At 45.8% G+C, this 27,018-nt stretch overlaps 1 protein-coding gene across 2 annotated transcripts in view; it reads left to right on the top strand.

Moving 5' to 3' along the window:
* FBXO42 (F-box protein 42) overlaps positions 1-27,018 on the top strand; it is a 47,719-nt gene that overhangs the window by 278 nt on the left and 20,423 nt on the right. Inside the window, exons 1-4 of one of the 2 annotated variants that reach the window (XM_054849966.1) lie at positions 2,640-2,747; positions 14,901-15,167; positions 17,657-17,773; positions 24,353-24,487. In XM_054849966.1, coding sequence (XP_054705941.1) covers positions 14,918-15,167; positions 17,657-17,773; positions 24,353-24,487 — 502 coding nt within the window. In that variant the 5' untranslated portion in view covers positions 2,640-2,747; positions 14,901-14,917. Of the gene's footprint in view, positions 1-2,639; positions 2,748-14,900; positions 15,168-17,656; positions 17,774-24,352; positions 24,488-27,018 lie in introns of those variants that run through there. The other variant, XM_054849965.1, reaches the window with a different exon arrangement.

The following is a 27,018-nucleotide window of genomic DNA, read 5'->3' as shown; positions in this document are numbered from 1 at the left end:
AGGGGGCTCCCCCATTTGGAGGCCGGAGTCCCTCTTTTACCCCCTTATTTCTTTTTGGGGGGTCCCTATTGAGGGCAGAGCCCCCTGGGGTGTTGTAGTCCCCCCAAGGGCTGCTTCTCCCTCTGAGGGCGGGGGGGGGGAGGCTTCCCTGCCCGCCGAGGGCAGCGGCAGCCCCGGTTGGGAGGGGAAGGCGAAGGCAGCCCCAGGGTCTTCCTCATTGCCGGGGGTGGGCAAACCCTGCCCTCTAAAAAAACCCCAGGTTTACCCCAAAAACATCAGTGTTGGTGTTGGGCAGCGCCAAGGCGTAGGCTGGCGGCGCAGGGGGGACGGGCGCTGCTGGCTGTGGGGTGTTGTGGCTGCCCCCAAGGCTCATGTCTCCTACCTGTAAAAACAAAGGTGAGGCTCAGCCTCCAGTTATTCTCCAAATAACTCCGTGCGAATCCACATCTCGACTCGCATCCACGTTCGTGCCTCGCGTGCTGCTCACCATATGTGTGTATATGTACTTGGTTTGGTCTTAAAAGCATTGTATTAAATCAATAGCGGTAGCAAGCTTGGTATTTATCATCCCAACAGGGTTTGGGGTGTTACTCCCCATTGTCTTTGCTGATAATCTCTTGTCAGTGATTTGAGAATGGTTTTTTGGTTTGGTTGTTTTTTGGGTTTTTTTTGTCACAATGGGGCTGGGCTGAGCAGACGCTGCAGGGGCTCGCCGTGATGCACAGGTCTCAGTTGGGAGGATTATCTCATGCTGCCTGCAAGATGCTGCCCAAACCTCTCTGGGGTGAAGTGTCTTGCTTCAAGCCTGTTTGGGTTTTCACATTGGGCAGGGTATTTCTTAGGAGCCACGAAAGCAGGAGCCAGAGCCTTGGTATCTTGTTCTTAATAACCTAAAGTCTAATTAATGCTTGGAGAAGGAACAAAAGAGAAGTCGTGCAAACTGAAATGCTTGTCTGCAGTACAGCGAATCAGTTCGTTACGTGGGGACTGCGTTCTGTTTGTAAGATAACCCGGCTGATCGCTGGGGATGTCGTTTGTATTAAAATGGTTTTAATTATCACTTGTGAGACTGGCTCATGCTGCAGGTCACCAGCTGGAAGTCTTCCCCTTTTAGTAAAGGGGACATGAATTAAAATAAATTACATTTCAGATGCCGCTGACCTAAATTCGTAGCCTGGGCGTAACGATGTCTTTACCCACTCTGCCCTTTGAGAGAGAAGGAGCCCAAAGGTGGAACCGATCCGCTGCCTCGCGGGTGGCCTGGTGAAGCCCCAAATTGGTGATGCTGCTGCAGTGTCCTAACGAACCGATTTGTATCGCAGCGCAGTGGTTGCAGCCCAGGGTGCTTGGACCTGCTGGAGAGCCAAATCTGACCTGGACATTCATTCAGGAGTTGAGAGGCTTGCTGTTACTTCCTCATTTCCATAGCCCTGCGTGTTCCCACCACCATCTCTCCTTCCTTTTCCTTACTCTCATGCCAGAGAAAGGCTGAATACTGGTGGCTTTCCCTGAGGCTGTCCCCCTCAGGTTTGCCTGGGGTACGTCGTTCCCTGGGGCTGGAATTTGGAGAGAAAAGAGCAAGATTCCAGGCGGGATCATGGGCTATTTCCAAGGCTGGGTGATGCCTCTCTTGCAGAGGAAGAAATTACGGTTATTACCACGTGGGTTTCAATCCTGTTCACCAGGGCTTTTGTACCTGCATACTTCCCGCAGAAGCAGAATAACATCTAGTGGTTGTTTTCACATAGCAAAGATGTTTGTGCGTGTTTTTCCTGCTGTGTTACCTGATATTTTAACTGATGGGTGACTCCGCCCAAGCAGCATTTTTTTCCACAGCGGCAAGTGAAATACTTGCGTTTGAAAGGCACCATACAGTTTTACTATTGCGCTGGTTTACTCTCATGGACTTTTAAAGGCAGCGTGTGTAATTTTAAATTTTAATTTGAGTCTACTACAGCCTTTAGTGTCTGGGACTCAAACTTCCTCTGTCTGGCTGTTGGAGAAACCCTAGAAGAAATCTCGCCTGCAGAACAAATGTTATTGTCCTGCCTGTGGTCGGTATAAAGATCGGGATGGTTTATTGCCGCTGTTGAATGTGTATTAGCTTTGACTTGGGGATTTCAAGCCGCTGGTATTGCTAGCTGCTGCATTGGGCACCTTCTGGATGGGGCTGTTTGTTCCGAAGGGTAGCAGGGATGTGTTCGACTGTCCTGTCCTTAATCTCAGGAAATGTAATGCATATAATCTTCGCGTTTAACAGAAGGAGTGACACCAGCTGTATTTTTGGAGTGGCAGGATGGGGATGGTGTGTTCTCTATGCGTTTCCAGCACATGAGTGATTTTTTTAAAAGGTCTGTTTTCAGGGCTTCGAAGAGGCGGTTGGTTTCGGCGCAGCCTTCTTTGCCCACTGCCCATTCCAGCCACTTCCACAGGATGTGAGCGAGTGCTGCTGGAAGAGGCTTCCCACTTTCTGTGTAAACAGAGCTGCGCCTCTGGGGGAAGTTATTTTTCCCCGTGTATTTAGTCATGGCAGGCTTTGTTGTAAAACATTGATTCAGGCTTTGCCCTAACAATTTTTTTTAAGGTTGAACGTAAATAAGCTTCAAGCCCTTGGCTTTTGAAATGCTGCATCATGCGGGGATGTCTGCGAGGTCTTAGAGCCAGAGCTAAGCTCGAGTTTGGTCCAGGTCTAGATAAAAGCCCGTGACAAGAGGACTCTGCTGGCTGTGATAATGTGCTTTCTGCAGGTAAGAGCTCCTTTTGGAGTGCGTTTTCTGACCTGAGTGGGACCATCTGCAGTTGGTGATGTCCCCGAGAGATGCATCAAGGTATTGGCTGTGCTGCCAGGCAGCTAATGCAGCTTTTTGATGTAGTTTAGAAATTCAGGTCAAAATCCCTTTTGAACTGGTTTGTGTCTTAGATTAAAGGAGAGCGGGGTGACACATGCGCGTAGAAAATTGTACCTGGTATTGAGCAACATGCAGAAAACATGGATCTTGCCTTCAGGAGCTCGCTACTTCAAGAGTTACAAAGAGCTTTGGTTAATTGACACTGAACCATGCTGTGGACTATATTCGCTTCCCCATTTCTATGGCAATTTTTAAATATTTATCTTCACTAGCTAAACACCTACTGAAACATCTGTGACATACAGTGCTCACCCCCCACCCCCCACTTAATATAGTTCAGGCAACAGTGATTTGTGGCTTGAACATGCTGTATCTCTTCATATGTTTCAGACTCATTTTGAAACACTTGTCTGGCTTATTTTGTTCTGTGCTTGTGCAAGTTTCAGAATAATGTGGGATTTTTGAGGGCTTAAAGTAAGTTGGTAGAGCTACTTGAATTTATTTGGGGCTTCTTGTTAGGGTAATATTGTTGTGCTGTGGTAATGTTCCCTTCTGCCCCTGATCTTGTCAAACCTCTGATCAGCAGTGACGGCCCCGTCAGTGCTTTGAGATGTGTTTAAAGACCTCAGGTCTTCACAGCAAGTTGTGTTTGGTGAAAAGATGCTTTTATTTGAGTTGGTTGTGAAGGGATGATGTTAGGTGACTGCTGCTGGGCTGCCTCATACCAGAGGTGTAAAAGCAAGAGGCTGTCACCAAATCCTGCAAATCGTTACCAGAAATACATTATAACCTTAGAAAAATCCATATTTTGTGATATACATTCTGCCTAAGCAAAGCTTCCCGTGAAGCTGCAGAAATTATTGTTCTTGCCATTACTGACTGTACGGTCTGCATGCAAGTGACACATTTCAGCTGGCAAAAGATCATCTCTGGTTTGCTGCGATTTTGGGTTTCCTGGATAAAAAGCATCTGATAAATGTAAAAGTCTTGCTGTTGAGTCGGGGTGACTGCAGGAAGAAACCGTCCATCCCAAAACTTTTTACATTGGGAAATCTGTGGCATGTATTAACCATTACGACTGGCTTTTTATCACGCTGGAGAGCCTGCAATGATACGAGTGATTTATTTGTGCTTTAACAAAGGATCACAAATCCCTTCAGTGCAGTTATCCTCGCGATGAGCTTCCAGGGGAAGGGGCTGAGTGTATGCGGGGTATTGAGCCTATTCAGAAAGCATAACTCTGCAAAAGTCAAACATTTTCAGTGAATCTGTTTTTTCTTGTCACTGGTATTGGATACGGATCAGATCCTTTTGCCGGCATGCAAAGGCGCCTGCCCAAAACACCTTAAACGAGAAAACTAAATAGCAGCTACTTCTGTACCATTGTTGTCGCATCCATTCTGCAGTTATTTAGTTCAATTCCTCCAGCGAGCAGCCACCTTTAATCTGTCCTGTTGAATGCACTCTCTTCCTGCATTTGTTTTTAGGCCGGCTGTTTTCTTTCCCTATCGCAGCTGCTGCTGGGGACTCCTATAAACCTCCTGGACCTGTTTTGCAGACAAGGACGCGCGTTGCAGCTTGGGAGGGGACACATGGGACGTGAGATATGGCATATAGGATAGAAAGACAACCCTTGCTTTTCTCAGTGATGATGCATCCCTGTCTTGTGGTGCTTTTGCTTCTCACTGCGTTGCCTTTTTCATTAGCTGGGCAATAAAAACAATCCTATAAAAAGGAAGGCAAATTCTCAAAATGTGTGGAAACAGCAGTAAATCCTCATCCAGCCTGCTGAGTGGGTCAAACTCTCATGAAATCTATTTTAAATTGAATTGCTGGGTTGTATTTTTCTGTAGGTGGCTCAGTTTCTCATGAGGTCTGCTTGGTGGTGTTCTGGTGCTGTTTGCAACCCCTCACAACGAGGTGCATGGGTCTTCCCTGTGGCTTTAGCTCTATTTCTTTGTCCTTTAAAGCCTTGGTGTCGGAAGGGACACGGAGCAGTCCTTCCTGTTTTATAATAATAGGGTTGCAATCGCCACCACCCTGCGGGCTGTTTCGCACACTCGTATCACCAAAGAGGAAAGTACTTACCCTTCCCTTCCCATCTGCTCTACCTCCTGAAAGATTTAAAGGAGTCCTCTGTTGCTCACTTTAAATGACGCTGCTGTCTGCTAGGAGCTGGTTGGGATTTTCCCCCACTAAGATGCTGGTTTATGGGAGAAGAGCTCTCCCAGTGCTTGCTGCCAACGCCATATTGACAGTGAATAAAAGAGACGCTGTCTAGACTGCCAGTCACCGAGCTAACGACAGCTCCATGGGATGTTGAGTGAGGAGAAGACACGCTGCCTCAAAGTCAGTCCTGCCTTGAAGCTGCTCTTTCCCGGGCTCTGGCAATGCCCTTCGGCACCCACATCTCGTGCTCGTGGACCCTTAGGCACCGTTGTTCTCTCCATCCGCGTTGCACAGTGCGACGAGGGGGTACGTAGTCTTACATTTGCAGAGGATGATGACTGTTTGCCTTCCGTAGTTAACATCATCTGCTAAAAAACCCCCGTGTTGAATTCAGCCACATTCTGAATTTATATGCTCAAGCCCTCTTCATGGCTGTCGAGACAAGCACTTAAGCTCTGTGCTTGCTTTTCATAAATCTTACTCTTTTCCATCACCCTTTTATGCTTTGATTAGCGTAGCTTTGTTTCCAGCTCGCCCGTCAAAAATAAAACAGAGCTCTTGGTGCTATCTGCATATTCATCTTAACTCGGGAGAGGCGGTGGCCTAATTTCTTCAGCGCAGGACAGGGAGCCAGAAACCTCCTGTATTGTAATCCCAGTGCTGTCGAGGGCTTGCTTGACCTCAGGTTCTCAGTGCTTTTGTTCCTTTACCTATAAAATGGGGTTAATTACTGCTGTGGTGCTTACGAGCCAGGCGCTGGGACACCCACCGATGCTGCATGGCGAGAGGATTTTCTGGCCGGGTGTGTATCTATCGACGTGAACTTTTTTCTTTTTTTATATTGTTGCAACCACTGTTTAGCAAACAGATCTGCCTTTAAATTCTCTTTGGTGTGATCCAGCCCTGCTCCTGGGCAGTATTTGCTAGATGGTTAACTCCATAGTTGGCAGCTTTCATCAAAGACTTTGCACCGGGAATTACACAAACTAGTTTGAAGGTGGCATGCGAATTTATTTGATGGGATTAGACGAGTGGACATTGCAAAAACACACTTTTATTGTGTTAGACACACAATACACGTTACAGCCAGGCAGATCATCTGCTAGGAGTTAAGATCAGGAGGAGAGCATCATTTGTAGCACAAATACGCTGATAATGTCCGTGTCAAGATGGTATTAGATATCTTGGTACCCTGCTTGCTCACAAAGATAAAAACATTGCATCAGCACACTGCTGCAAAGTCAGCAGTCTGTCTGAAAGCTGTGGATATCGATTTAAATTAAACCTTGGCTACCAAGCCTACGCTAATACATGGCTTTTTCCAGTGCATCCTTTTTTTTGGCCTGAAAGTCAGTACCCTTGAGCTCGTCTTCAAATGAAAATGTCTCAGGGCTGCTCGTGACTTACATTTCTTAGTAGAGGAACGTTGCAGTTTGTGAATCTAGACTGCAAAATAACTTTGCCCTATTGCAAACATTAAATTCTTCCCCATCCCTCCTCCTTCACATGCATGTGCTAAGCCAAAGACCATGTCACGGGGGGGAACCAGAGCCCTGAATGTGAGCGCTTGCGTGACAAGTTGCCCCTCTGGTAAACCCTGACCTTGACCTAGCATTTGCTTAACTTATTTTTCCCAAGCGCTAAAACTTCATTCTTCGTTCCCGCAGTGAAACATTAAGCCTGAATTTTGCAGCAGTGTTCGAAACCTAAATCTTGACTGGTTGCCCTGCTGCTTAAAGCAATAAGAGATTGCCTAATTTACACGGACAACATTGCGGTGTGGGTGTTAATGCTGATTATTTAAGTCTCTTGAAGTGCTGGTAGTTTCTGAAGGAAGTTGTGTGGAGCAGCGTGTATGTCTGTCTCAAGAGGCTTTTGCCAGGGTTGGTTTTTTGGAGACACTAATTCCTGATCCCATTGCCCCTTTCTGCCTGATTCAATGAAAGGATAAAGATCTCAAAGATCTTAAGTTCCCCCAGGTTTCACAGGATGAGAAAGGGAGAGGAGAGACCCTGCCAAAGGCAAGAAAGCTCCAAACCCTGGAGACCAGAAGAGCTATCAGGAAGGAAAAAGGTCTGACACCTCCCCCCAGTCCGATTGCTGCAGGTGGCAGAGGCTGACCCACAAGTAATGCATCGGTAGGAAATGACATTTTGCTGCTTCCCGAACTGCCTGTTTTGCTGGCTGAGCTGGAGGAGATGGATGTGATCCAGGGCTTTCCCGGCCAAGGAAGTCGTGCGCCGGGTCGGACTCTGACACTTGCTGTGGGCTGCTTTCCTGTGGCAGTGTTTGCTTGACACGTGGGCACCTTGGGGACTGCGGTTTCCTGCATGCGGGCAGCAGTTTAGTGGGAATTGTGCTGGGAGCAGCTGTTTGGATTCATCAGGTTATACTGCACAAAGAAAATAGTTTATTTAAAAAATAAAAAAAAATCCCAACTGCACTGAATAAGCATTTAATTCAGTCTGTTAAAAAATCAGGAATGAAGTCACTGGACATGTTTGGGTACCTCCTAGTTTTGCTAGTAAACCCTTTCCCAGGATATTTCCATGCTTTACATGTAATTATTTTGCCTGAGCAGGTTTTCTGGACTGTTTGGACATAGAAATGGGCATTAGGCTGTATGGAAATGTAAATACAGAAATAAGTTTTCAGATTTATTTTTCATACAGTCAAAACCAGACAGGTTTTTAGATCAGTAGCATGTGTTTTCTGTGTGATTCAGCTGTAAATTTGCCTTCATTTGCCTGAAACCTATATACAGATTAACCAATTTCAGTGGCTTTGGCAGGTTTAAGAGATGTCAGTGTGTCATTTTTACAGGCTGTCCTCAAAGTAATTAATTTAACTGCAGTTTTCCAAGCACTGCCACGAGCTCCAGACCTGCTGTATTATCTTAACAAAGGAGGGAGGTGACAAGTATTTCCAGGATCTGCTGTCCTGTGTTCGCTTGGTGTTATCGAGCAAGAGTTCTCGCTGATGAATTGTCGCAGGCAGATTTGGATAGGTACCGAAAATTGGATGTTTTTATCTGGGCAGCCGCTGTGCAAACTGTTTATCCTCAGACAGCATATGTTATAACAGGAGAAACATCGGCACATTTTCTTGTAAAAACCTTTATTTTCAAGTCTCAAAGCCTTTTATTTGCTTGTTTAGGGATCCTTCTTCTCTTCTGACTAGCATGCAGTTTTGCCTTCATTTTGAAATGAATCATGATTATTTGTTTTGCTAGATAAAGTTCAGGCGAGAATAATTTTAATTAACGGTTTGCAGGGAGCCAGTAGAGGGAGTGTGTGAGTGCAAAATACTACCGATTTACAGCCCTACAAATTTTAGGGTGATTTCAGTAGAAGGGATGGACTGTAAGAGCAAATCTGGATAGAGACCCAGCTGATTATTGCACCTGAGCAGAATGGTTTTCAAAAGAGGCCAAATTTGGGTCTAAATTACTAGAATGACCCTTTCTGCTTCCAGAAGACCCCAGCTAGGGTTGATATCCAGACTTATTAATTTTCAGCGTGGTTGGAGGGATGTGATGTTGAGTGATTGCCGAGATTTGAGAGTTGGAGGCTTGATTCTTTATCAGGGAAACCCAAAGAGCACGGTGCCCCGTGTATAGATGCCTGGCCCAGCCAGATCATCTTTTTAACCTAAGGGTAAATGTATTTAATGCCCAGTGTGATTAAATTTGGGACTTGTTGGCCAACAACATGCGTGTGAGCTCAAGCAGTACCGAAATAAGTAATAGAACAGCTTGTTTTGTGCTTCTGGTGCTTATCAAGCCAGATTTCAACGGGTGTTAAACAACTATTTTAAGGGTAATAGCACTGTCAAAAGAAACTAGAAAGTCTCCAAATCCCATTTGTCATGGATGCATTTGGGAGAGTTTGCTTGATGTTAGAGATCTCGGCTTGTTTAGCAGCATTCTGCAGGGATATCTGGAGATGGTGCCTTCACTTTTTGGGCTGGTTCTTGATTTGTTAATATTTTATTAAGCTCGTAGGCCAATTCTCAGGTTTTGTTCTGTTTATTCCATTAGCAAATTCAAATGACAGATTTTGCTGTGTACACCTGAAGTGCAGCATCATTAAACTCTGCTGTTTCCTTTTGTTCTCATGAACTGTACACTAACAACAAGCACAACGTGTGCTACCTAGGTCTGTATTCCTACAATAAATCCAGAATAAACCTCATTTTTTCTTTCTTATTTTCAGTGTTTTAATGTGGTAGGAGGATAGATTAGGCTGAATTTGTGCAATAACTCTTGCTGCATAATGTTATATTACTACTTTGGGTTTTGTTTTCTGAAGCCTTAGAATAAAAATGAGCAGGAATCTGGAATAGCTGAGGGTTGGCTCGTCATTGTCAGGGTGGGAGGAGGGATTTCTGGTAACTCTCTAAACCTTATTATTACAATAATATCAATTAACATTCAGATTAAATGCTGTTTCATTACAGTATGGTGCAGGTTATATGGCACTGTAAAATGAAGTCACGTAATTTTGAATTTGTCTCTGGAGTCTCTATAAAAATACTGGTTTAATAGGCGAAACATGCAGCAGGGAGGCTGTACTGAAAGTTATATGAATTTTCAAACTTGCGGGTGGAATTTAGGAAACCTTTAGTTTCATGGGTGAAGCTAGGTCTTATATGAAAGAATAAACCCCAATTTCCTGTTGAAAGGCAGCTGAAGGGAAAAGCTGTGCTTCAAAGAACTTGTAATTGCCTGTTTTTCAGGGATAAGAAGAAAAACGCAGTGCAGGTTTCCCCGAGGTCTCGCTGGTTGGTCTGGGCGTGATGCTCGACGGCAGCACAGACAGGATATTGCTCATCGTTCGGTTTCCCAGAGGCTTTGTTTTTCTTTTTTTGACTAAAATCTGCTTCTTTTTTTTTTTTCTTCCATTGTTGAACTTGTGTAGCAGTTGATTTTCAAATGAGTCGGCTCTAACTGGTGCAAGCTTTGGAGGACTGGAAACATCATCTTATTTAACGGTGTTTATCCCTACCCCGAATCCCGTGGCTCCTGCAGACCTTCTGCTCCCTGTGCTGTTGCTTTCATAAAATAGTGTGCTTCTACCTAGGAAATAATGCTTTATATTTCCTCTTGTATCACTAGGAAAGGGCTCGGGGCTTCTGTAGGGCAACTGATAGTAGCAAAAGCTGAACTGGAGGGGGCAAAGCTGCCACTGAAGTCCTCGATGGCACGGCTGCACAAGACAAACGATAAAATCATGCGAAAATAATCCTTCCCAATACAGATAGAATTTTTTTCAAGGAAAGCAGCCTAAGACTTATTTAATGTGTCCGTCTGATGGAATAGGCTTTTTTTTTTAACTGGTTAAGCGAATATGCCTAAAAGGTCTAAATATCTCCATAAATGCTACCCTGCTGTGCTCATGGGGCTGTTGACAAGCAGAATAAGCAGTTGCAAAGTATGAGGAAGAGTCTGGAGTGGGTTAGAGGCAGTTGCTGTCTTCCACCCCTAAATTAACACCATAGCTCCTGATTGCCAAGTGCAATTAACTGTTCTGTTCTGCAGAGTCCCTTTCTCCTTCCAGCCGAAGCAGCCAGCCAGGGCTGGGTCCTTTCACACACCTTTAGTATTTTTTTTTTTTTTTTTTTTCCCCCCAGGGTGAGAACATAGCTTCTACGATTATGTTTGGAGAGAGAATTTTTTGTGGCATGTGAAAATGAGCATTCCCTTATGACTAATGTACTCTGACTCAGTACTATTACACAGCCTCTTATTTTCATTCAAGAACTTTCCCTTGGAGGCTTTTTTCCCCTAAAATCTGTTGACTTTTTTTTTAAAAAAAAAAAAAAAGCCAGGTCAAAAACCCTGCAGGGTTCAAGCACTTCTTAAAACAGCTGAGAGTTGCAGAGAAGAGGGGGTAGCTCAGGATGGGAACCACTGATGCCACCCACGCCTGTGAATTGGGGTCCATGGGACCAGGAGAGGTGCCTGCAGGTAGGATAAACCTTCTTGGGTTGAGAGGGGTTTTGCAGGAGCAGGCTGCTGGTTGCCTCGTGTTGCTACCAGGCTTCGAGAAGTGCTTTAACCCAGTGAGGTTTTTTGCCTGCATTTAATATATTTCATCTGTTTGTTCCACTGTAGCAAATAATTACTTTAGCAGAATAAATAGCAGGTTCTTAAATAATTTCAGGACGGGAAAGGGGGGAAAACTGAAGTGCTCTGGAAGGAGGAGAAGAGTTATAAAATGTTTTGCCAACTGGCAGACACACAGCTTTTAGGAAGGGCCAGGCAAATTTGATCAATGCTGGCAGAGCTGTTTCGATTGCCCTTCTAGTGTTTCTTTACGTGTTATTTTAAGCAGCTGCGATCCCTCCTTGGTAGGGCTTTAGGCTAATTTCTGAGCACTGTAAAATGTTTCTGCTGCTGGAATATAAAGGGATGTCTCTGGGAGCAGGGGGGCTGTAGGGTGCAAAATATAATATGATGCTTCAAGGGGCTCGTGTTAGCCCTCACAGTGATCGGCTGGAGCAGAAAGGGACTCCTGGATCCATCCCGGCAAGTTAAATGAATTGCGCGTACTTTTGGACGAGACACGACTGCTTGAATCTCTTTACTGCGGCTTTTTGAGTGCTTGGAGATTAATTTTAGTCTGTGTACAAACTGAAGCCCAGCTTGGTGCAAGCAGAGAGTGCCTGGAGAGCCAGGAGGAGTGAGAGAGCACCTACTGCACCCCCCTTAAATGCATACGGGACAGAAACACTCCATTCTGCTTGTCAGACAACTTCTAAAAACATTGGCATGGGATTTTCTCCCATGGATCTGCTGAATAATTGGTAATAGGAGCTGGTTGGGATGCTTTGGCTCTCTCTTACCGACTGCCTGGGTTTCTTTTTCCTTTTTCGATGTCGGAGCAGGGTTATAGGACAGGGCTTTGGCCAGTTTGCAGTCCGGGGGTGGTTATTCCCAGCCTGCTGTTCCCGTGCCATAAGAGCAAAATCTACATCCGTGGCAGGTCAAGCTTGAATGGTTATTTTGACGGCGACTGGCCTTTTGGGAGTTGAGTTTATTGCTAGTTTTGTTTTCCTTAAGAAAAATGACACAGCGTGGGTGTAAAAACTTGGAGGATGGTTATTTTTTGTGCTCAAATGTTTAGAAGACAAGGATCTAGCAAAGTAGATGCATTTGAATATTTATAATATTATCAAGTGGTCTGGTAAGACCAGACAAAACTCGGTGCAGCTTCTCCATCCTCAGATTGGCGCAAGCCATGCTATTGGGAAGCATCGAGGGGTTTCCCTGCTCCTCCTGCCTCTTTAAAATGGGCCTTAGAGATTCTTTTCTAACACCCACACTGTTTTGCATCTGTGATTAATTTGCTGTGTTGTTCCTAAGCCTGCTCCAGAGGATTGAAATTGGGATTTAATAATTGGAAAAAAAACCTTGCTAGCTGGGCTTTCGTTCCTGCCCTTCTCATCTGACTTCCTCCAGCAGGTTTTGGACGTTATTTAAAGGATAAATAAAAGCTGTTGGGAAACACACATAATTTTTGCTTATAAACCTTAATAACGCAACAGATGTCTCGTGTGAACCTGTTGAGCCGAGGCTTCTGTTTGGTGTTGTCACTTGCAGGTGTCCCATTGTACCTGATCTGGATGTAAATGCATTTCTGTTTGGTTTCCTAGCACATTTTGAGGGTGTGAAATACCTTCTGCTCCGCCTGGGTACATGTGCTGCTCTTCTGTTTTCCCAAGCCCTGAGACAGGGACCAACCCTCATTCCTCCAACCTCCCCAGCTCAAGCGAAACCGCATCCCGAGGCTGGAGTACCGGGAGCCTTTGGCTTCCTGCCACGCTGTGTCAAGATGGAAATCAGCACATGTGCTTCACGACGATAGATGCTTTTGCTTGGAAAAGACCCAACCCTCTGGTTTTTTTAATTGTTGGAGGGTTTTTTTTAGTGCAGCTCTGCTTTTCTTTTTTAGCTTTCCATTTCTTAATCTTTGGGAATTTGTGTATTATCTGCTGCGTAATGCATTTTGCTGGCAGCAGCAGCACTCGTGTCAAAGCGTTTGGGTTTCAGCCTTTCTCTGTCATAACATTGACTTGAAGAAGGATTTCCAACACGGCAAAACGTGTCGAGCATCTGTTAGGATGATAACTGTAAGTTTAATTTTGATGTGGTTTCTACCGAAGATTGACAGCCCCTAGGATTTTCTGAAGCTGCTTCATCGGGGAACCTGACAAAAATGGAGAGTAATGCTGTCGAATGTAATTTTTCTGAGCATGAATTAGTTGTCATGGCAAGCTTTTCTGCTCCACATCTCCACCGTCTGCTGTTCCCATGGCTCTTCAGCTCGGTGTATGCTGGGATGGGAAAAGCCTGGGTTTAGCTGGGGAAGACGGTGGAGTTTGCATCGCTGGAAGCTTGTAACAACAGTTTAGTTTATTCCCGGCAGCTAGGTAACTTAAATTCCTTCCAGCCATATTTTCTGAGAGACCAAGAGTTTGGTAAAAATAAGAGGCTATATTTTATAACCAACATGGTGCAAGGTACTTGTATTTAACTATGTTGGGCAAAAAAACATGTCTTGTCTTCCATCTTGAGGAGCAGGTTTGCTTCCTGGGCTCACTGCAGGTAGGGTTTGTCCCATGGACTGTGGTGATCTGTGTCCCATCATCCCAGTCGATCTAGGGGTGGCTAGGGAGCCTCTGCCTCCTGGAGCTGGGAGAAACTCCCACTGAGCGACATAAGAACTGAGAGCTCGCCCTGTTTTGGGTTCTTCTTTACACCCTGCTGTGCTAGGGAAAGATACAAAAGGAATTTGGGATTGCAGTGTTTGGAAAAGAAAGTCCCTGTGTCATCCTTATGAGTTGTTCCATTGGTTTGAGCTGTCGGTTCAGGTATAATCATGGAGCAGTTGCATCCCAGGGTCTTCACTGGGTGTCGTTGGAAGGGAAAACTATCACCACTCTCCCTAAAACAGGTCGGCTGCTTCCCAGGCAATAGGGTCCGGGAATTTGTTTTGCAGCGACGGGCATGGGTTTAACTGCAGACCATGCCAACTGGCCGCATTGGACACAGCCGCTTGTTAAGATAGATTTATTTCATGATGTATTTTTGTCATCGGTACGTTACCTTACACTTAGCTGTTCTGAAAAGCTGGAGATGCAATCTTTGATATTCCAGCCTTTCATCAGCAGTAAATCCTGTGGGGGTTTCTCTTTCCTCACCTACTGCCAGTAAGAACTGTGTGCAAGTATTTAGCAAAAAAAAAAAGGGGGGGGGGGGCAAAAAGGAGGTCTTAAGGGAGAATGGGACAGGAATTTATTTTTTTTTTCCCTCCCTGCGTGCTGCTGAGAAATTGCTTGGGGTAAAGCAGACTCGCTGGCAAAACTGGTTTCGCAGGGGAGGAGGTGCTGGAAAGCTGTTGCTTCCATCCTGTCTCGCCTTGGGTTGTTCTTGATTCGGTGGGGATCCCTTTCCCCGTCGCTGCCCAGCCCCATGGTGCAATCCAGCCAGGGCCACCAGTGCGGCACTGTGATACCTCCTTGTGCCCAGCAAAGGAGCTGGGAGATTCGAGCGGCTGCTGTTCCTCCAGCAGGTTTTTGGTGGTGGTTTTTGTTGGGTTTTTTTTTGCTTTCTCTGGTACTGTGTAGACAATGGTAGGGCTGAGAGTGGTGAGAAATGGAGTGGCCTGGGAAAATGCTGCACCGACAGAGAATGGCTTGTTCCTAACCCATGTGCAGCCTGCTTCAAAGCTTTGCAAAAACCACGTCCTCAACTTGGAGTTTGCAGGGGTAGAACTTGATGACTGTTGGTGTAATATGCACGGCTTGCAGATGCATTTCTGATGCTATTAATTTTCTTTGTGACCTTACTGTTGTCTTTTCCCGCTTTCCCCCATGAAGCTGTGAAGTGGAATGCCATGGCCAGTTCCTCGGACAGTGAAGATGACAGTTTTATGGCTGTCGATCCAGAAGACGCTGTGGTCGAAGGGACAATGGAGCAAGATGACGAGCCACGTGCTGAGCTGGAGGTGGAGGAGACCAGGCATAACAGATCAATGTTGGAGCTACCAGAAGAGGTTTTGGAATATATCCTCTCCTTCCTTTCACCCTATCAGGAGCACAAAACTGCTGCCCTTGTCTGCAAACAGTGGTATCGACTAATCAAAGGTACAAACAGCTGTAGTGAGAGTGCGTTTTTGTAATTGTGGGAACACTGATTCATATCCCAGCTGCTCTTTGCTTTGCTTTAGCCTTGCCTGTTGTTTTCCCCTCAAACTCAGAAACTGTCTTCTGCAAAATGCTGGAAAAATAGTTATAGCCGTCGGGTCACTTGTTTTGCTGAAGGCGTTGCTAATAATGGCATGGAATTGAGCCTCTCAGCCTCTTTTGTAGTTTAAAAGAGTGAAACTCCAAACCCTCCACGACAGAGCCGCTCACTTACGTTGCTTTCGAATGCTCCCCGTGTGCTGCTGACGTGCAGCGCTGTTGACCTTGCATTCAGGCTTCCTCTCCACCATGCAGCAGTCCCCTGTTGCCAGCGTCCCATGTCTAACGTGGCTGTAATTGCACTTCATTTGCATCTTGCTCAGTAATTAACGTTCCCAAAGCTTATGCTTTTGGCTGGAAACAAAACCGTGTCTGGTTCTTACAGGTCTGCTGAAGATAAGTGGTATATAAAATCTACATTAATATAGATCTACATATTCAGGCTTCCTGAAAGAGTAGCCCTGAGATACAGATACTTCACTTTGCCTCTGTGCAGCATTAATTCCGAAGCCTTATGGGGGTATTTTAATGCCAGATATATGTGATATGACAAATAAGTAGGTAACATTTGGACAAAGATATGAGCGAAGCTGCCTGTCTCAGGGTTTTTTTAATACATTGGATGATTTCTGTTATATTTCTGTTGGGGACACACTGCAAGCTTCATTAAAAAAACAGGCAGTTTAAGAGGAGACCACAGTTAAATCTGTAGGAAATGAGGCACGCTGCTGCACGAGGGTAACTTGTTTCTTCTGGAAAATGCAGAGCAGGTGTCAGGTGAGAAATGCCTTTGGCAGTCATGTGGGGTGATGTCTAATTTGTGGACTTCTCTGCACATGTGAAAGCTTTGCTCAGATTCCAGGCATTTTCTGCCTTGCCCAGAATTTAACAGGCTGGAGGTTAAAAAAAACAACAACACAGCTAATTCAGAATCGAGCACAAAATTACCCTTTTTGAATAATTTTGGGTCAGCAGCAGCCCGCACTCCTGTTGAAAGGTGGTTTTTCTCAAGTGTCCGTGGCCCTTGAGTTGCTGCTTGGGTGCACTTTCTCACACGTGCTTGTTCCTGAAGCAGCCTTGAGAGATGCAAAGGATGCAGCTGGAATGAACAAGCACCTGGTGATTCACCCCAAAAGAGACTGTGGGAAACATCCCTGGAGGGGAGGGATGAGCAGCCCGAGGCGCAACGTGGCATTGGAGTGAGTTGTCTGAGTCTCAAGTCCCAGGGGATGTGAGGGGTGCTGGGCAGCCGTGCCATTTTTGCAGCAATTACAGTAAAAAAAAAAAAAAAAAAAAAGGGAGTGTAATTGCTAACCTGCTCACCACAAAGCAGAGAGGTCACTTGAGGTAAACGCTTGATTTGTTTTCTTCTGGTTAATTTTTCCTGTTTGTCAGGATACATCTGCTTTGAAATCCTATAGTTCGGATTACATTTCCCGCATGACTGTCGGGGACCAGCTGCTTGAGGACCTGGGGCTTCATTTTTTTTAAACAAAAAAAAAAAAAACCCAGAAACAAAAACAAACAAACAAAAAAACCCCCCACACTTTCCCGCTTTATATCCCAGAGCGTGATTTCTTTCTGGGGGCATTCCTGACACAGGGCTTTCAGTGAGCAAATCCTTGGGAAAAAATCTTGGCAGGTTGTGGCGTCCTCGGTGCAAGGGCTGCCATAGCATAGCGGATGCCACCGAGCATCTGCTGAGCTGCTGCAGTCATAAATCTTCACCAGAGCCTTTTTTTTCCACGGGGAGCAGTCTCTGGCCCCTCTCAGTGCAAAGAGACACACATGTACTCCATACGCAGAATTAATTGCAGCTCTGGGGCTGGCCTGCTCCGCAGGGGAGCCGTTGTCGGCCAGATCTTCTCCCTCGCGCAGCTAAGGAGGAATATTTTCACCTAAGACACGCTGACTTTTATCAGCGATGTCTCCTCTCGTATTTATTTTAATTCCTGTGCAGTTGCTGCATGCACGCTCTTAAAAATTCATTATTGCATGTTATTTGTCCTCAAAGGCACATTAAGGGAAGGGTGGCTGCTCCTCTGGGGGTGTGATTAGGGGAGAGCAGGCTTGCATTGCAGCAGAGAAGGCTGAAGAGCAGCTCTGTGAAGGCATCACACGCGCTTACCTTTCACAAAGGCTTTGTTTTACCAAGCTAGAGCTGACAGATATCGGAAATGTAGTGAATCAGTTCAGCGAACGCTGCCGATTTTCCACATTTGTAGAGTCCCTATTCTTTATTCTCTTTAATCCTCTGAATTTCCACCAGTGTATTTATAATTTAAATACAGGGTTTCTTTATAATTGCTGTCACGCTGCTTGTGCAACTGCGCAGGCACGGTTCGCTCCTAACGTGCCCCAAATTTTGCTGATGTCTTGTTTTTCCCTAGGTGTGGCCCATCAGTGTTATCACGGCTTTATCAAAGCAGTGCAAGAAGGAAATATTCAGTGGGAGAGTCGCACTTACCCCTACCCTGGCACCCCCATCACGCAACGCTTCTCGCACAGTAAGTAGCTGCTGGGAAAATCTTCGCTTGCCCCGATTTGCAACAGGAAGCTGCAACCGAGGGGTTTGCGCTGCAAAATGCAGCTCGGGATCTAGCTGCATCACGCGCGCCTGTTGCTGCGGTGGAGTTTCAACCAATCAGTGTAACACACAGCTCTGCCAACATAAGCACTTTGCACGAGAATAGGGATTCGGTAGTTGCTCGTCATGGTTATTGGCTCGTTGCTCCTAGGAAATGTTAGGGTGGGATTTTTGCTTTCTGGTTTTGCAAATTTTACACGCAGGCTTCTTTCTACAGTGTCCTCTTCGATAGAAACCTCGCTTAGCCACTAGACTGAAGTCATTAGCATCAAAGCCAATGAGTTTGCGTACCCGCAGCGCTCAAGGGTGTACGCTGGCTGCTTTTACAGCAGATCATCTTCTACATCTGTGACTAATACAGTTTGGAAGAGGCTGAGTGTGGCTTGCTTCAAAATAAAACAGCTGCACGTGAGAAGCGTTGAGGCAAATGTATTCGCTGATAGAAACAAGCGATTCGGTTGACAACGCTGCTTAATGTATGGGTGAATTTTTGCCCTGCTTCCAAGTTTCTGGAATGGAACAGAAAAAAACGTTTCCCTTGAGGGAAAGATACTCAAATAAAACTTATTTGTACAATCAAGCTGCCTCAGCCTGCTCTGCCAGGCGATGTAGTCAAATATGACAAAAATTCAGTCCTTGTGGCTTCGTCGCTGGGTCTGAGCCCTCCGGGAGGCGGTTCTTCCGGGGAGCAAATTTTGTTTTTCTAAAGGTAAATAAACACAGTGTAAGCCCTGCGATTCCAAGAGCAAGCAGGCATAAAATTTTCATATTCCCAAGTAATAATTTATGAAGCAACTGATTCCTCCTGCCAAGACAAGTCCAGGAGATGCTGCAGGAAGCTCTGGTGAAGTCATTGTGCTTTTCAAAGATTTCCTTGACCTCCTAAAGAATAAAAAAGGCTCATAGCTCATTTTTAAGCAGCTGTGTTAGTAAAGTACTTACGAATGACTTGCAGATTTGCATGTGTTTTCCCCTCAATTTTTCAAGCTTTTATGCAACTGGTGAGCTTTACGGCTAGCTAGTAATGACCTGAAAAAGGCCCAAATATTGCACCAAAGGTTGCTGGGTGCTCTTTAATTTATTCTGCAGCCCACCGGAGGCTTCCTCTGAGTGTGCTGCTGTTATACTTGATCCAAAATGAGTAGTCTTACTAAAGCCCCTGCCCTCGGAGCATGTAATCTGTATTAGCCTCACTATTTGACACAGTCCTGACTCTGCTCAGCCCTTGATCGCTACAGAAGCGTTATTAATAATGCATTTTATCACAGAAAACTCATCTGGATTAACTGATTTGCTGACTTAAACTGATTTTTTTTTAAGCAGTTCTCCAGATCTGTGGTATCTGTTTTCCCCACAACAAAGTCGTGGCGTGTTTGTGGGTGGATTCCAATATTAAGCTACAAATCATTAAAAGCAAAAATTCAAACTGAAGCTGTAAACCTATGACCTAAAATAAAATGCTAAGATGGAGTGAGCCGAGGTGAAGTAAAAACAGGAGGTTTGAGGAGGGGGGGGAGGAGTGAGGGAGGACTCACAAACTCCTTTTTTAGGGGTGAGTGATTTGCCAGGTTTTGTGGGAAGACGTCATCTACCAAGCACGAGTCGTTTGAAGTCAACAGGCAGCGGTAGCTGGCATCAAAGAAGTGGGTAGGGCTATCTCTCTTCCAGGATTTATTAGAAATATCCCAGAAGTGCTCATATGGAGCATAAAAGGACAAGCAAAAGAATTTTAAATAGTTAGAGGTCACTGTGTCTTCTATCAATTCTGAAGGGAGTAATAGAAAAACTATTTGATAAGGAATAATTAATGGAAGCGACTGTCCTCTCACAGGGAGGGAGAGTTTGGCAAGGTCTTTGATCACACGGCAACTGATAACAAACTTTATGGATGAGCTGTAGGTTCTCTAAAGGATTTGATTGAAGCTGCAGAACATCAGACAATATCAAAGATGATATTTTTTTAGATACAAATATACAGGAAGAAATCCTTCATGCGAAGTGGGTTTTTTTGAGCTGAACACCAGGTATAATGTTTGTAGTAGTCATCTAATTCTCTTTTAGCCCTAAAGTATGAACCTACAAATACCATAGCAGGGCGATGACTCATGTGGTTAAATAACTGCCCACAATCAGAAAGCGATGTCAGAAGGCGCAGGAATGCAGAAACGGAAAAGCAGCGGAGGAATGCCGACCGTTGTGCCAGAAATATTGATCCTTTGATGGAAGAGTGACTAATTTTAAATACCGATTTATTTATATTTTTCCATGCAGTCTGGGGAGCATGGCACCAATGTGGTGACTAATTAAAACAATTTTGTGGGTTTCCCGGGAGAGGTAAAAGCTGGAATGTTGTTTGTTTTACAGGATGGGCTGCTTTCCTACCAGAGCTACGGCTCTTCATATCGCCTGGCTTTGCTCAATATATCGTTGCCTTTTGGCTGCACTGAGTCCCTGCACCATAAGGAGCAGAAAAATAGTGGTTTAGAGAATAAGGAGAGAGACGTGGGATTTTTTTTTTGCCCCCAAAGACTTGGAGGTGGTTGCTGAGCTTTCCGAGATCTGGCGCATTTTTATCGTGCCGCAACTTGCGCTGCAATTGGTGTAAACATCTGTGCCAGCCAGTAGTACCGGGCGCTTTCATCTGCAGCCCTCCCTCCTCGGCGCCACCGTCCTGCCGGCTCTCGTACTGAAGCGTGGTTGGGCGCGGAGAAGTTACCCCTAAAACCCAACCCCGCGTTGGAGGGAGCGGTGCCAGCAGCTCAAGGTACGACGCTTGCAGCATCGGCTTGGCAGGGCGCTCCTGGGAACGCCGACGCTAAGGGCTGTCAACCTTTAGCCGCAAAGCTGCTGTGCTGTGTTGAGTTGAGGGCCGGGTAGCAATGGGATTTCAGTAGCCAAGCTGACTCTTTCCCCTCTCTCAGATGGGGAATATGACCTTTGAACTTGGATAAGTTGCTTTATTTGATGTACTCAAAGTTTAAAAAGTCAGTGCCCTTTAATTATCACAAAGGGCATGTGCTTTTCATTCAGTTTTCCCTTCCCAGTTGATCTTTATTTTGGTTATCTCGTGCTCTGGGTGAAAGTCTCTGATGCTTTGTTATGCAGCACAGAGGGGAAACAGGAACACATTCAAAACGAGCTGGCTCTGCGGTCTGTTTGGGTATTGGTGTCTTCAAACCTCAGAAATATTTATTCTCCTTGTTTGCAGTGACAAAGATATACCCTCTCTGCAATACTAAAACTTTGGGACACGCTGAATTTCACTGGGACTTATGTGTTTAAAAAGAAACACACCTAGAAATCTATCCAGTGATCTCCAGCTGTTTGTTTTCCACCCAAAAAAGAGCTGAAGGCACCAGGGACTCGCACCTTCCTCCCCTCGTTTGTTCTACACCATTGCAAGCTGGTATAAACTGCAGTTTTCACTTGTGCTTTCTTTTCATAATTCCCCCCCCCCCCCCCAAAACTGATCTGTCTTCCTCTGCTTCAGAAGCTGTAAATGGCTTGCTAAGGAGAAGCCGGAAAGCAGAGTTTGAATTATTTTGGTCTAGGATTAAAATACATGCCGTGCGGACGTCATGGTGCCTGTCTGGCTGGCCTGGTTTTTAAATCCAAATAGAGGAGAAGAATGCTGACACCTCCCCTCAAAAATAATAAATGAGCTGTGCTGTCGTGTGAAAGCCGTGCTTGCCAAGGGTTTGGCGTGGGGAGGAGGTAAGAGGCTCCCAACCTGTTATGGTTTAGGTAGCGATTAGATTTCGAAGGAAACTACAACTTTCAAGATAAAGTAGAAAAACCACGGCATTGCTTTGCATCAGGTTTTAATTGCGCTTCCTTAGGGTGCGAAGCACTGGCTGGTGCCTTCCCGGGTGGAGGTGACATTGCAGCCTACAAGGGGTCTGACCGTGTCAAAGCGACATAGGGTCAAATCTTAAGGAGTAGGTAAAGCTGTAAAAAATACTCTTAATCATTATTTCTTCCTCAATCCCATCCCAGGTAAATCCACTGTGCCACTACTTCTATATCCTCCACCCCAGACAGAGCTCCAAAGCAATGTGCCGTGTAGGTGTGTATTTATATTAGTTTGGCAAGACATGGGTTGAGCTGAAGACGGTTCAGTAGCACGTAAGGATGTCGTGTGGATGCGCGCGAGGGAGAGCTGGGTGGTCTCGCCCTACGAGCACACTCCACGTCTCCGGCTCCCCCCGTTCCCGCTGTGTGGTCAGCAAAGCACTCTGGACTTGTCAGTAAAAGCCAAGGGCACGAAGGTTGCTGGCTTTTCAACACGGGATCTGCGTGACGAGCCCCAGGTCAAACAATGGGACCCTCGGCAAAGGCCACCGGGCATCATCGTGTCCCCCGCTGAGCCACGGTATTGTCTGCGGGCACTTGAATGCGCCGCTTTATGGCGTTGCGATTCATTCAGAGTGGTGAGATGAATATCACTGGCGTATGTATGGGTGGGCTGCGTTAAAAGAGCTCTTTCACGCTGGAAATGCGTACCTCCAGCCTGCAAAATTTAGGGCTGAAACCAGGAACGTGCTTGTGCTGGTCTAGGGCGAAGCTGGAAGCAGGGACAACTTCTTGTGGGGATTTGGTCTGAATCGTTTTCTCTTGCTACCAAAAGTAGGTTATCAGCCCTTCACTCCAGATGCTCCTTTTTCAGGGTTTTCTTGGGTTTTTTTCTTCTTGCTGCTGTTTAAAAGAAAAAAGCCGTTATGTCAGTACAAGCTCCGGAGCAGTCCTGTGTCCCGTCAGGTCAGCTCATCTGAATCTATTTTTATTTTTGAACTAATGAACAGTCGTGTACAACACGTGATGGAGAGAGAGGGGAGGAATGGGGCAACTCGCACCCCTGCCGTGTGTCTACCGCTGCTTTTACTTCAGCACAGAATAAATATTAGTGCTTTTGATCACCTCCGTCTCAGACCCAGGGCCAGATGCTGCCCTGCGCCACGGGTCTTGCTCACGTTGAGAGGGTTGATAGTAGATTTTTATGACTTTTTTTGAGGATGTTTGTGTATGAAGTTGGGCTTTACAGAGAGACGCCTTGGTTCTCAATGGGATTCAGGGACAGGGACAAGTGCCAGGGGGATGTGGTCCCTTTTTGGAAGGAAATTGGGTACTTATGGCTTTAAATATAGCCAAGCAGGTAGGTATCCAGGTTGGAGCCTGCCGCTGAGGGACTGCACGCAGGATTTAGTGTTTTGGGACCATCCGTGTATGTGGTGCTGAATTCCTGGGATCTGGAGACCATTAAATATGTCCTGGGAGATGCACTAACTAACAGAGCAACACCCCAACAAACAGATCAAGGCTTCAGCTTGTCCTTTCTGCCAGCCCTACTGTACACCTTTGGTTTTTTTGCTAAAGCTCTGGAGGAAGAAGGGGAAGAATTTTATAGAAAACCCAAGAATTGAGATTTTCAGGCTTGAATTTCAAGCACATTGAAAAGCAAACAACACCCAGCACATCAGAGGGTGCGGATGCAGAAGAACCTGCTGCCCGATCACCCAGACCAGGAGCTGAAGTTGCCTTCGCTCCACTAACGCTGCCACCAAAGGATGAGCTTGCTTTTCCAGCATCACCGTCAGGCACTCATCTCACTTCTCATGAGTTAGGCAAGGCATGGAAGAGATGCTGCTACTTTGCAGGGATGTCAAGAATGTGAAAGGCGAGGGGCTGTTGTATGAAGTCAACGAGGCTTGTTACATTCGAGGAGGGAAATGCAGAAATTGGGAAATACTCTTTGTAATTGTAGGGGTTTAACTTTTTTGAACACACTTGAATCCTGCTTATCTTCCATGGCAGATAAGCTGAGCAAGTCCTGTCTGCTCTATCTTATGTTTAATTTATTCTTTGTCAGAGGTGCCTGGGTACCACAGGACACTAACTGCCAAAATATGCATTTATTCTTTTTTGCTGTGGAGTTTGGTTTGGGGCCAAAAGCTCTTTATTTCCCTGGGTATCTTTGAGGGGTTGTCAAGCATCATTTTCCCTCCCCAGTCCCCATCTCGCTGCCTAACCCTTTCCTGTAAGGAGCAAAGGGAATGCTTCAGTGGTGCTTTTCTGTGATGAGATAAGGTGAAATGCTGTCAGCTTTGGAAAAAGAGAATAAGCGACCAGGTCTGGGTACACAGGCCGGTTCCTTAGTCTAATTTGACAACCCTATAAACCATACGAACTAGCTTAGAGAAGGTAAGTGCGCTGAATGTGTTAATCATAGCTAATCTAATTAACTGCAAGCTTCTAAGGCAGCTTGCTTTGCACTTTCAGGAGCAGGTCTGCTTGAGGGGATAATCGGCTCGGAAGGCTCTTGCTAGAGGTTTGCGCTGGTCAGGGATACCCCTAAGCTGGCCAATGGTTTTCTTGAAGTTGGGGCAGCCTGTCTGTTCTTCTCCCCTCTGAAACCCAGAGGGGAAAGAAAATTATCTTTTCTTTTTACCCAAAAACACAAAGGTCAGAGAATTGGCTAATCGGAGCGTTTGCTGTTTTCTAGGTGCGTGTTACTATGACGCTAACCAGTCGATGTACGTGTTCGGTGGCTGCACGCAGAGCAGTTGTAACGCTGCCTTCAACGACCTCTGGAGACTCGACCTGAATAGCAAGGAGTGGATCCGGCCCCTGGCATCAGGTGAGAGGTGGCAGATGTTCAACTACCCCCCCCCACCCCTTTATCAAAACTTACCTCGTCCCTGGAGCTGGCTGATGTGATTCTGTATCTTCCCATGTGTTTTATCATTGTCTGACCAGATTTCAGGTTATATCCTAATTTTTTTGCTGCAGAACATGGGTGTTCTGGTGGTTGCAGCACTGTGCTGCGTTGTTTCTCTTTGTCTAGAGCGGCTGCTTGGTGCTGGTTTGTGCCACGCAGGATGAGCAACGCTTATCTGCGGTCGCGAGAGCCTGTATCGATAACAATTGTCCCAGAACTGAGATTTTCTTCTTTTTTTTTAATAACTTTGGTAGCTGCCACCTCAGGTATTTTGAGGAGTGGAGGAGACATGCCCGTGCGGGCTACCCACAGCAACCGGGAGAGCGTGGGAAAACAGGTACATTCCTGCAGTCCACATGCTCTGAGCTGGGCAGGAAAACGCCACAAATGATTTCCCACACTGGTTTTTGTACTCAGAATGTCGCACACGGCACGCTTGTTTTCCTTTATATTTCTGAATTTGACTAAAATAACTTTGACAAAAGCAGAAGAATTGGGGGAAGCTCTTGGGGAGGGGGGTAGTCAGTATTAAGCTAGCTATTTCAGCAAAAACTTTACATTTAACGAAGAGTAGGAAGAAGAAAAGGAGCTCAGCATCTACCAAGTGCTCCTTGCTGACTTGTCAGCTTGGGTGCGGACTCCCTCTGACCCTGCTTCATGTGCTCCAAGTATTGTGGATCACTCAATTATTGTTTAAAGTCTTATTTTTCTTGTCTGACAATTTTTTCTTATATGAAGTCCTCCAAAATCCAGATGATTCTGCGTCCTGGTGTTGTCTGGGAATTGGTCAGATGTCACTTTGAAATGTTAACACCTAACTTGGTGCTTGATAACCGCTTGCTCATTATCAGTCTGCACAACTCTTAATATTTTGATTGGATTTTTGCGTCCACGCATCCACTGCACGATGCCTACAGGTGAGAATTAAGCAGTCGTGGACTTAAAATGGAGGAAGAAAACAAACCCTAGCCTACACATATGTGGAAACCGGCTCCCGCTCTTCCTCCTTCCCTGCTGTAGCGTTCTCCCTCTGCTCAGGGGTGGAGAAGAGGCCTGGGTAGCATAAACAGGATACCGGGTGATGCAGACCTCTGCTCTGACCCAGGACATCTATTCTTGCAGCCCAGCGAGTTCTTCCGTTGGATTGAATGCGGGGCACGACTCGCAGTGGCATTAACAAGTCCAGCTGCCGGCACCCAGCTCTGCTCAGTCACTCTCTTGGTATTTCGCAAAGTCAAATTCCCACTGCCTTACTAACAAATAACACTTTTAAAAAGAACGAGTCCTGTGGGAATATGTGTCAGAGTTAAGTCCCATGGGAAGATCCCCTGAGGAAATATTTCTGCATGCTGTCATGAGCGTGTGTAGCGAGATGGGATCGCAACTGAAACTTCAGGCAGTCTCACCGAACAGAGAGCGCTCTTGTTCCTCCATCTTCAGAGGAGATGAGTCACCTCGCGCTTGTGCCGGTGGTGGTTTCTTACACATAGCTGCTCTTTTTGGGTTTTTTTTTTTTTTTGGTGCCCTTAACCAGAGGGTTGGCACCCGCTGCTTGGGAAAGAATAGTGACTGGAGGGGGCAAAAGCAGAGAGCTTTGAAACTTGGGAGTCAGACGTAAATAAGGCAGGAGGGATTTTTTTTTTTTTTTTTTTTAAAAGAAGAGCTGACACTGATTGATTAACGCTCGATGTGTGTGCAGGCTAATTGCTCGTGGAGGTTGAGGAGGAGTTCCCACACCTGGCTCTGTGGACTCTATAGGATATGTCTTGCTCCAGAATAAGATGGTGGCTTTTTCATAAGGCCAGCTTTTGCCTTGAGAGGTTTGATCATGCTCTGCTTGTGCCCTCATTAAGCACAGGCATCTGATTTAATGAGACCCGGGTAGGGCTACCTAAAGGGAATGGGAGTGTGGTGCCAGGGCCATGGTAAATGCCTTGGATACAGCTCAGGTGAGCTGAAACAGCTTCATCCCTTTCCCTTCTCCGAAGGGCTTTTCCAGGAGAAAACACCCTTTTTTTGTTGTTGTTTGTTTTCATTTGGGTTTTCTTACTTGCAGGCATTAGATGACATCAGAGCTGGATAATTCATCTCCAGCCTGAGCTGCTGCACTTCATCTAGGAGTAAATAGTTAGCCTTCAAAGAAATAATTGGCCCGTGTTTCTTTAGTCTCGGAGACGGTGGAGGGAGATAATTACTTCAAAAAACCCTAATTTTTGAGGTTTCAAAGTATTTTTTTGCTTAGATCTAAAACAATGGCATCGACTTTCTACTTTATTAGGCTGGAGCTGAACAAGAGAGTTAATGCCTAGCTTTTATGTAGTGCTTTTTACTGGTGGGGCTTAATGCCCTACAAAGGAAGGGTGTAAGGCAGCAGGATCTCTATTTGAGGAATGTGAACAGGAATGCCTCTAAACTCTTCTCCCTCGAGCTTTTTTGGCCACTTTGGAGCT

This window comes from Grus americana, chromosome 21 (assembly GCF_028858705.1).
Source record: "Grus americana isolate bGruAme1 chromosome 21, bGruAme1.mat, whole genome shotgun sequence".
Lineage (NCBI taxonomy): Eukaryota > Metazoa > Chordata > Aves > Gruiformes > Gruidae > Grus > Grus americana.
This window is presented reverse-complemented; position numbering and strand designations above follow the sequence as displayed.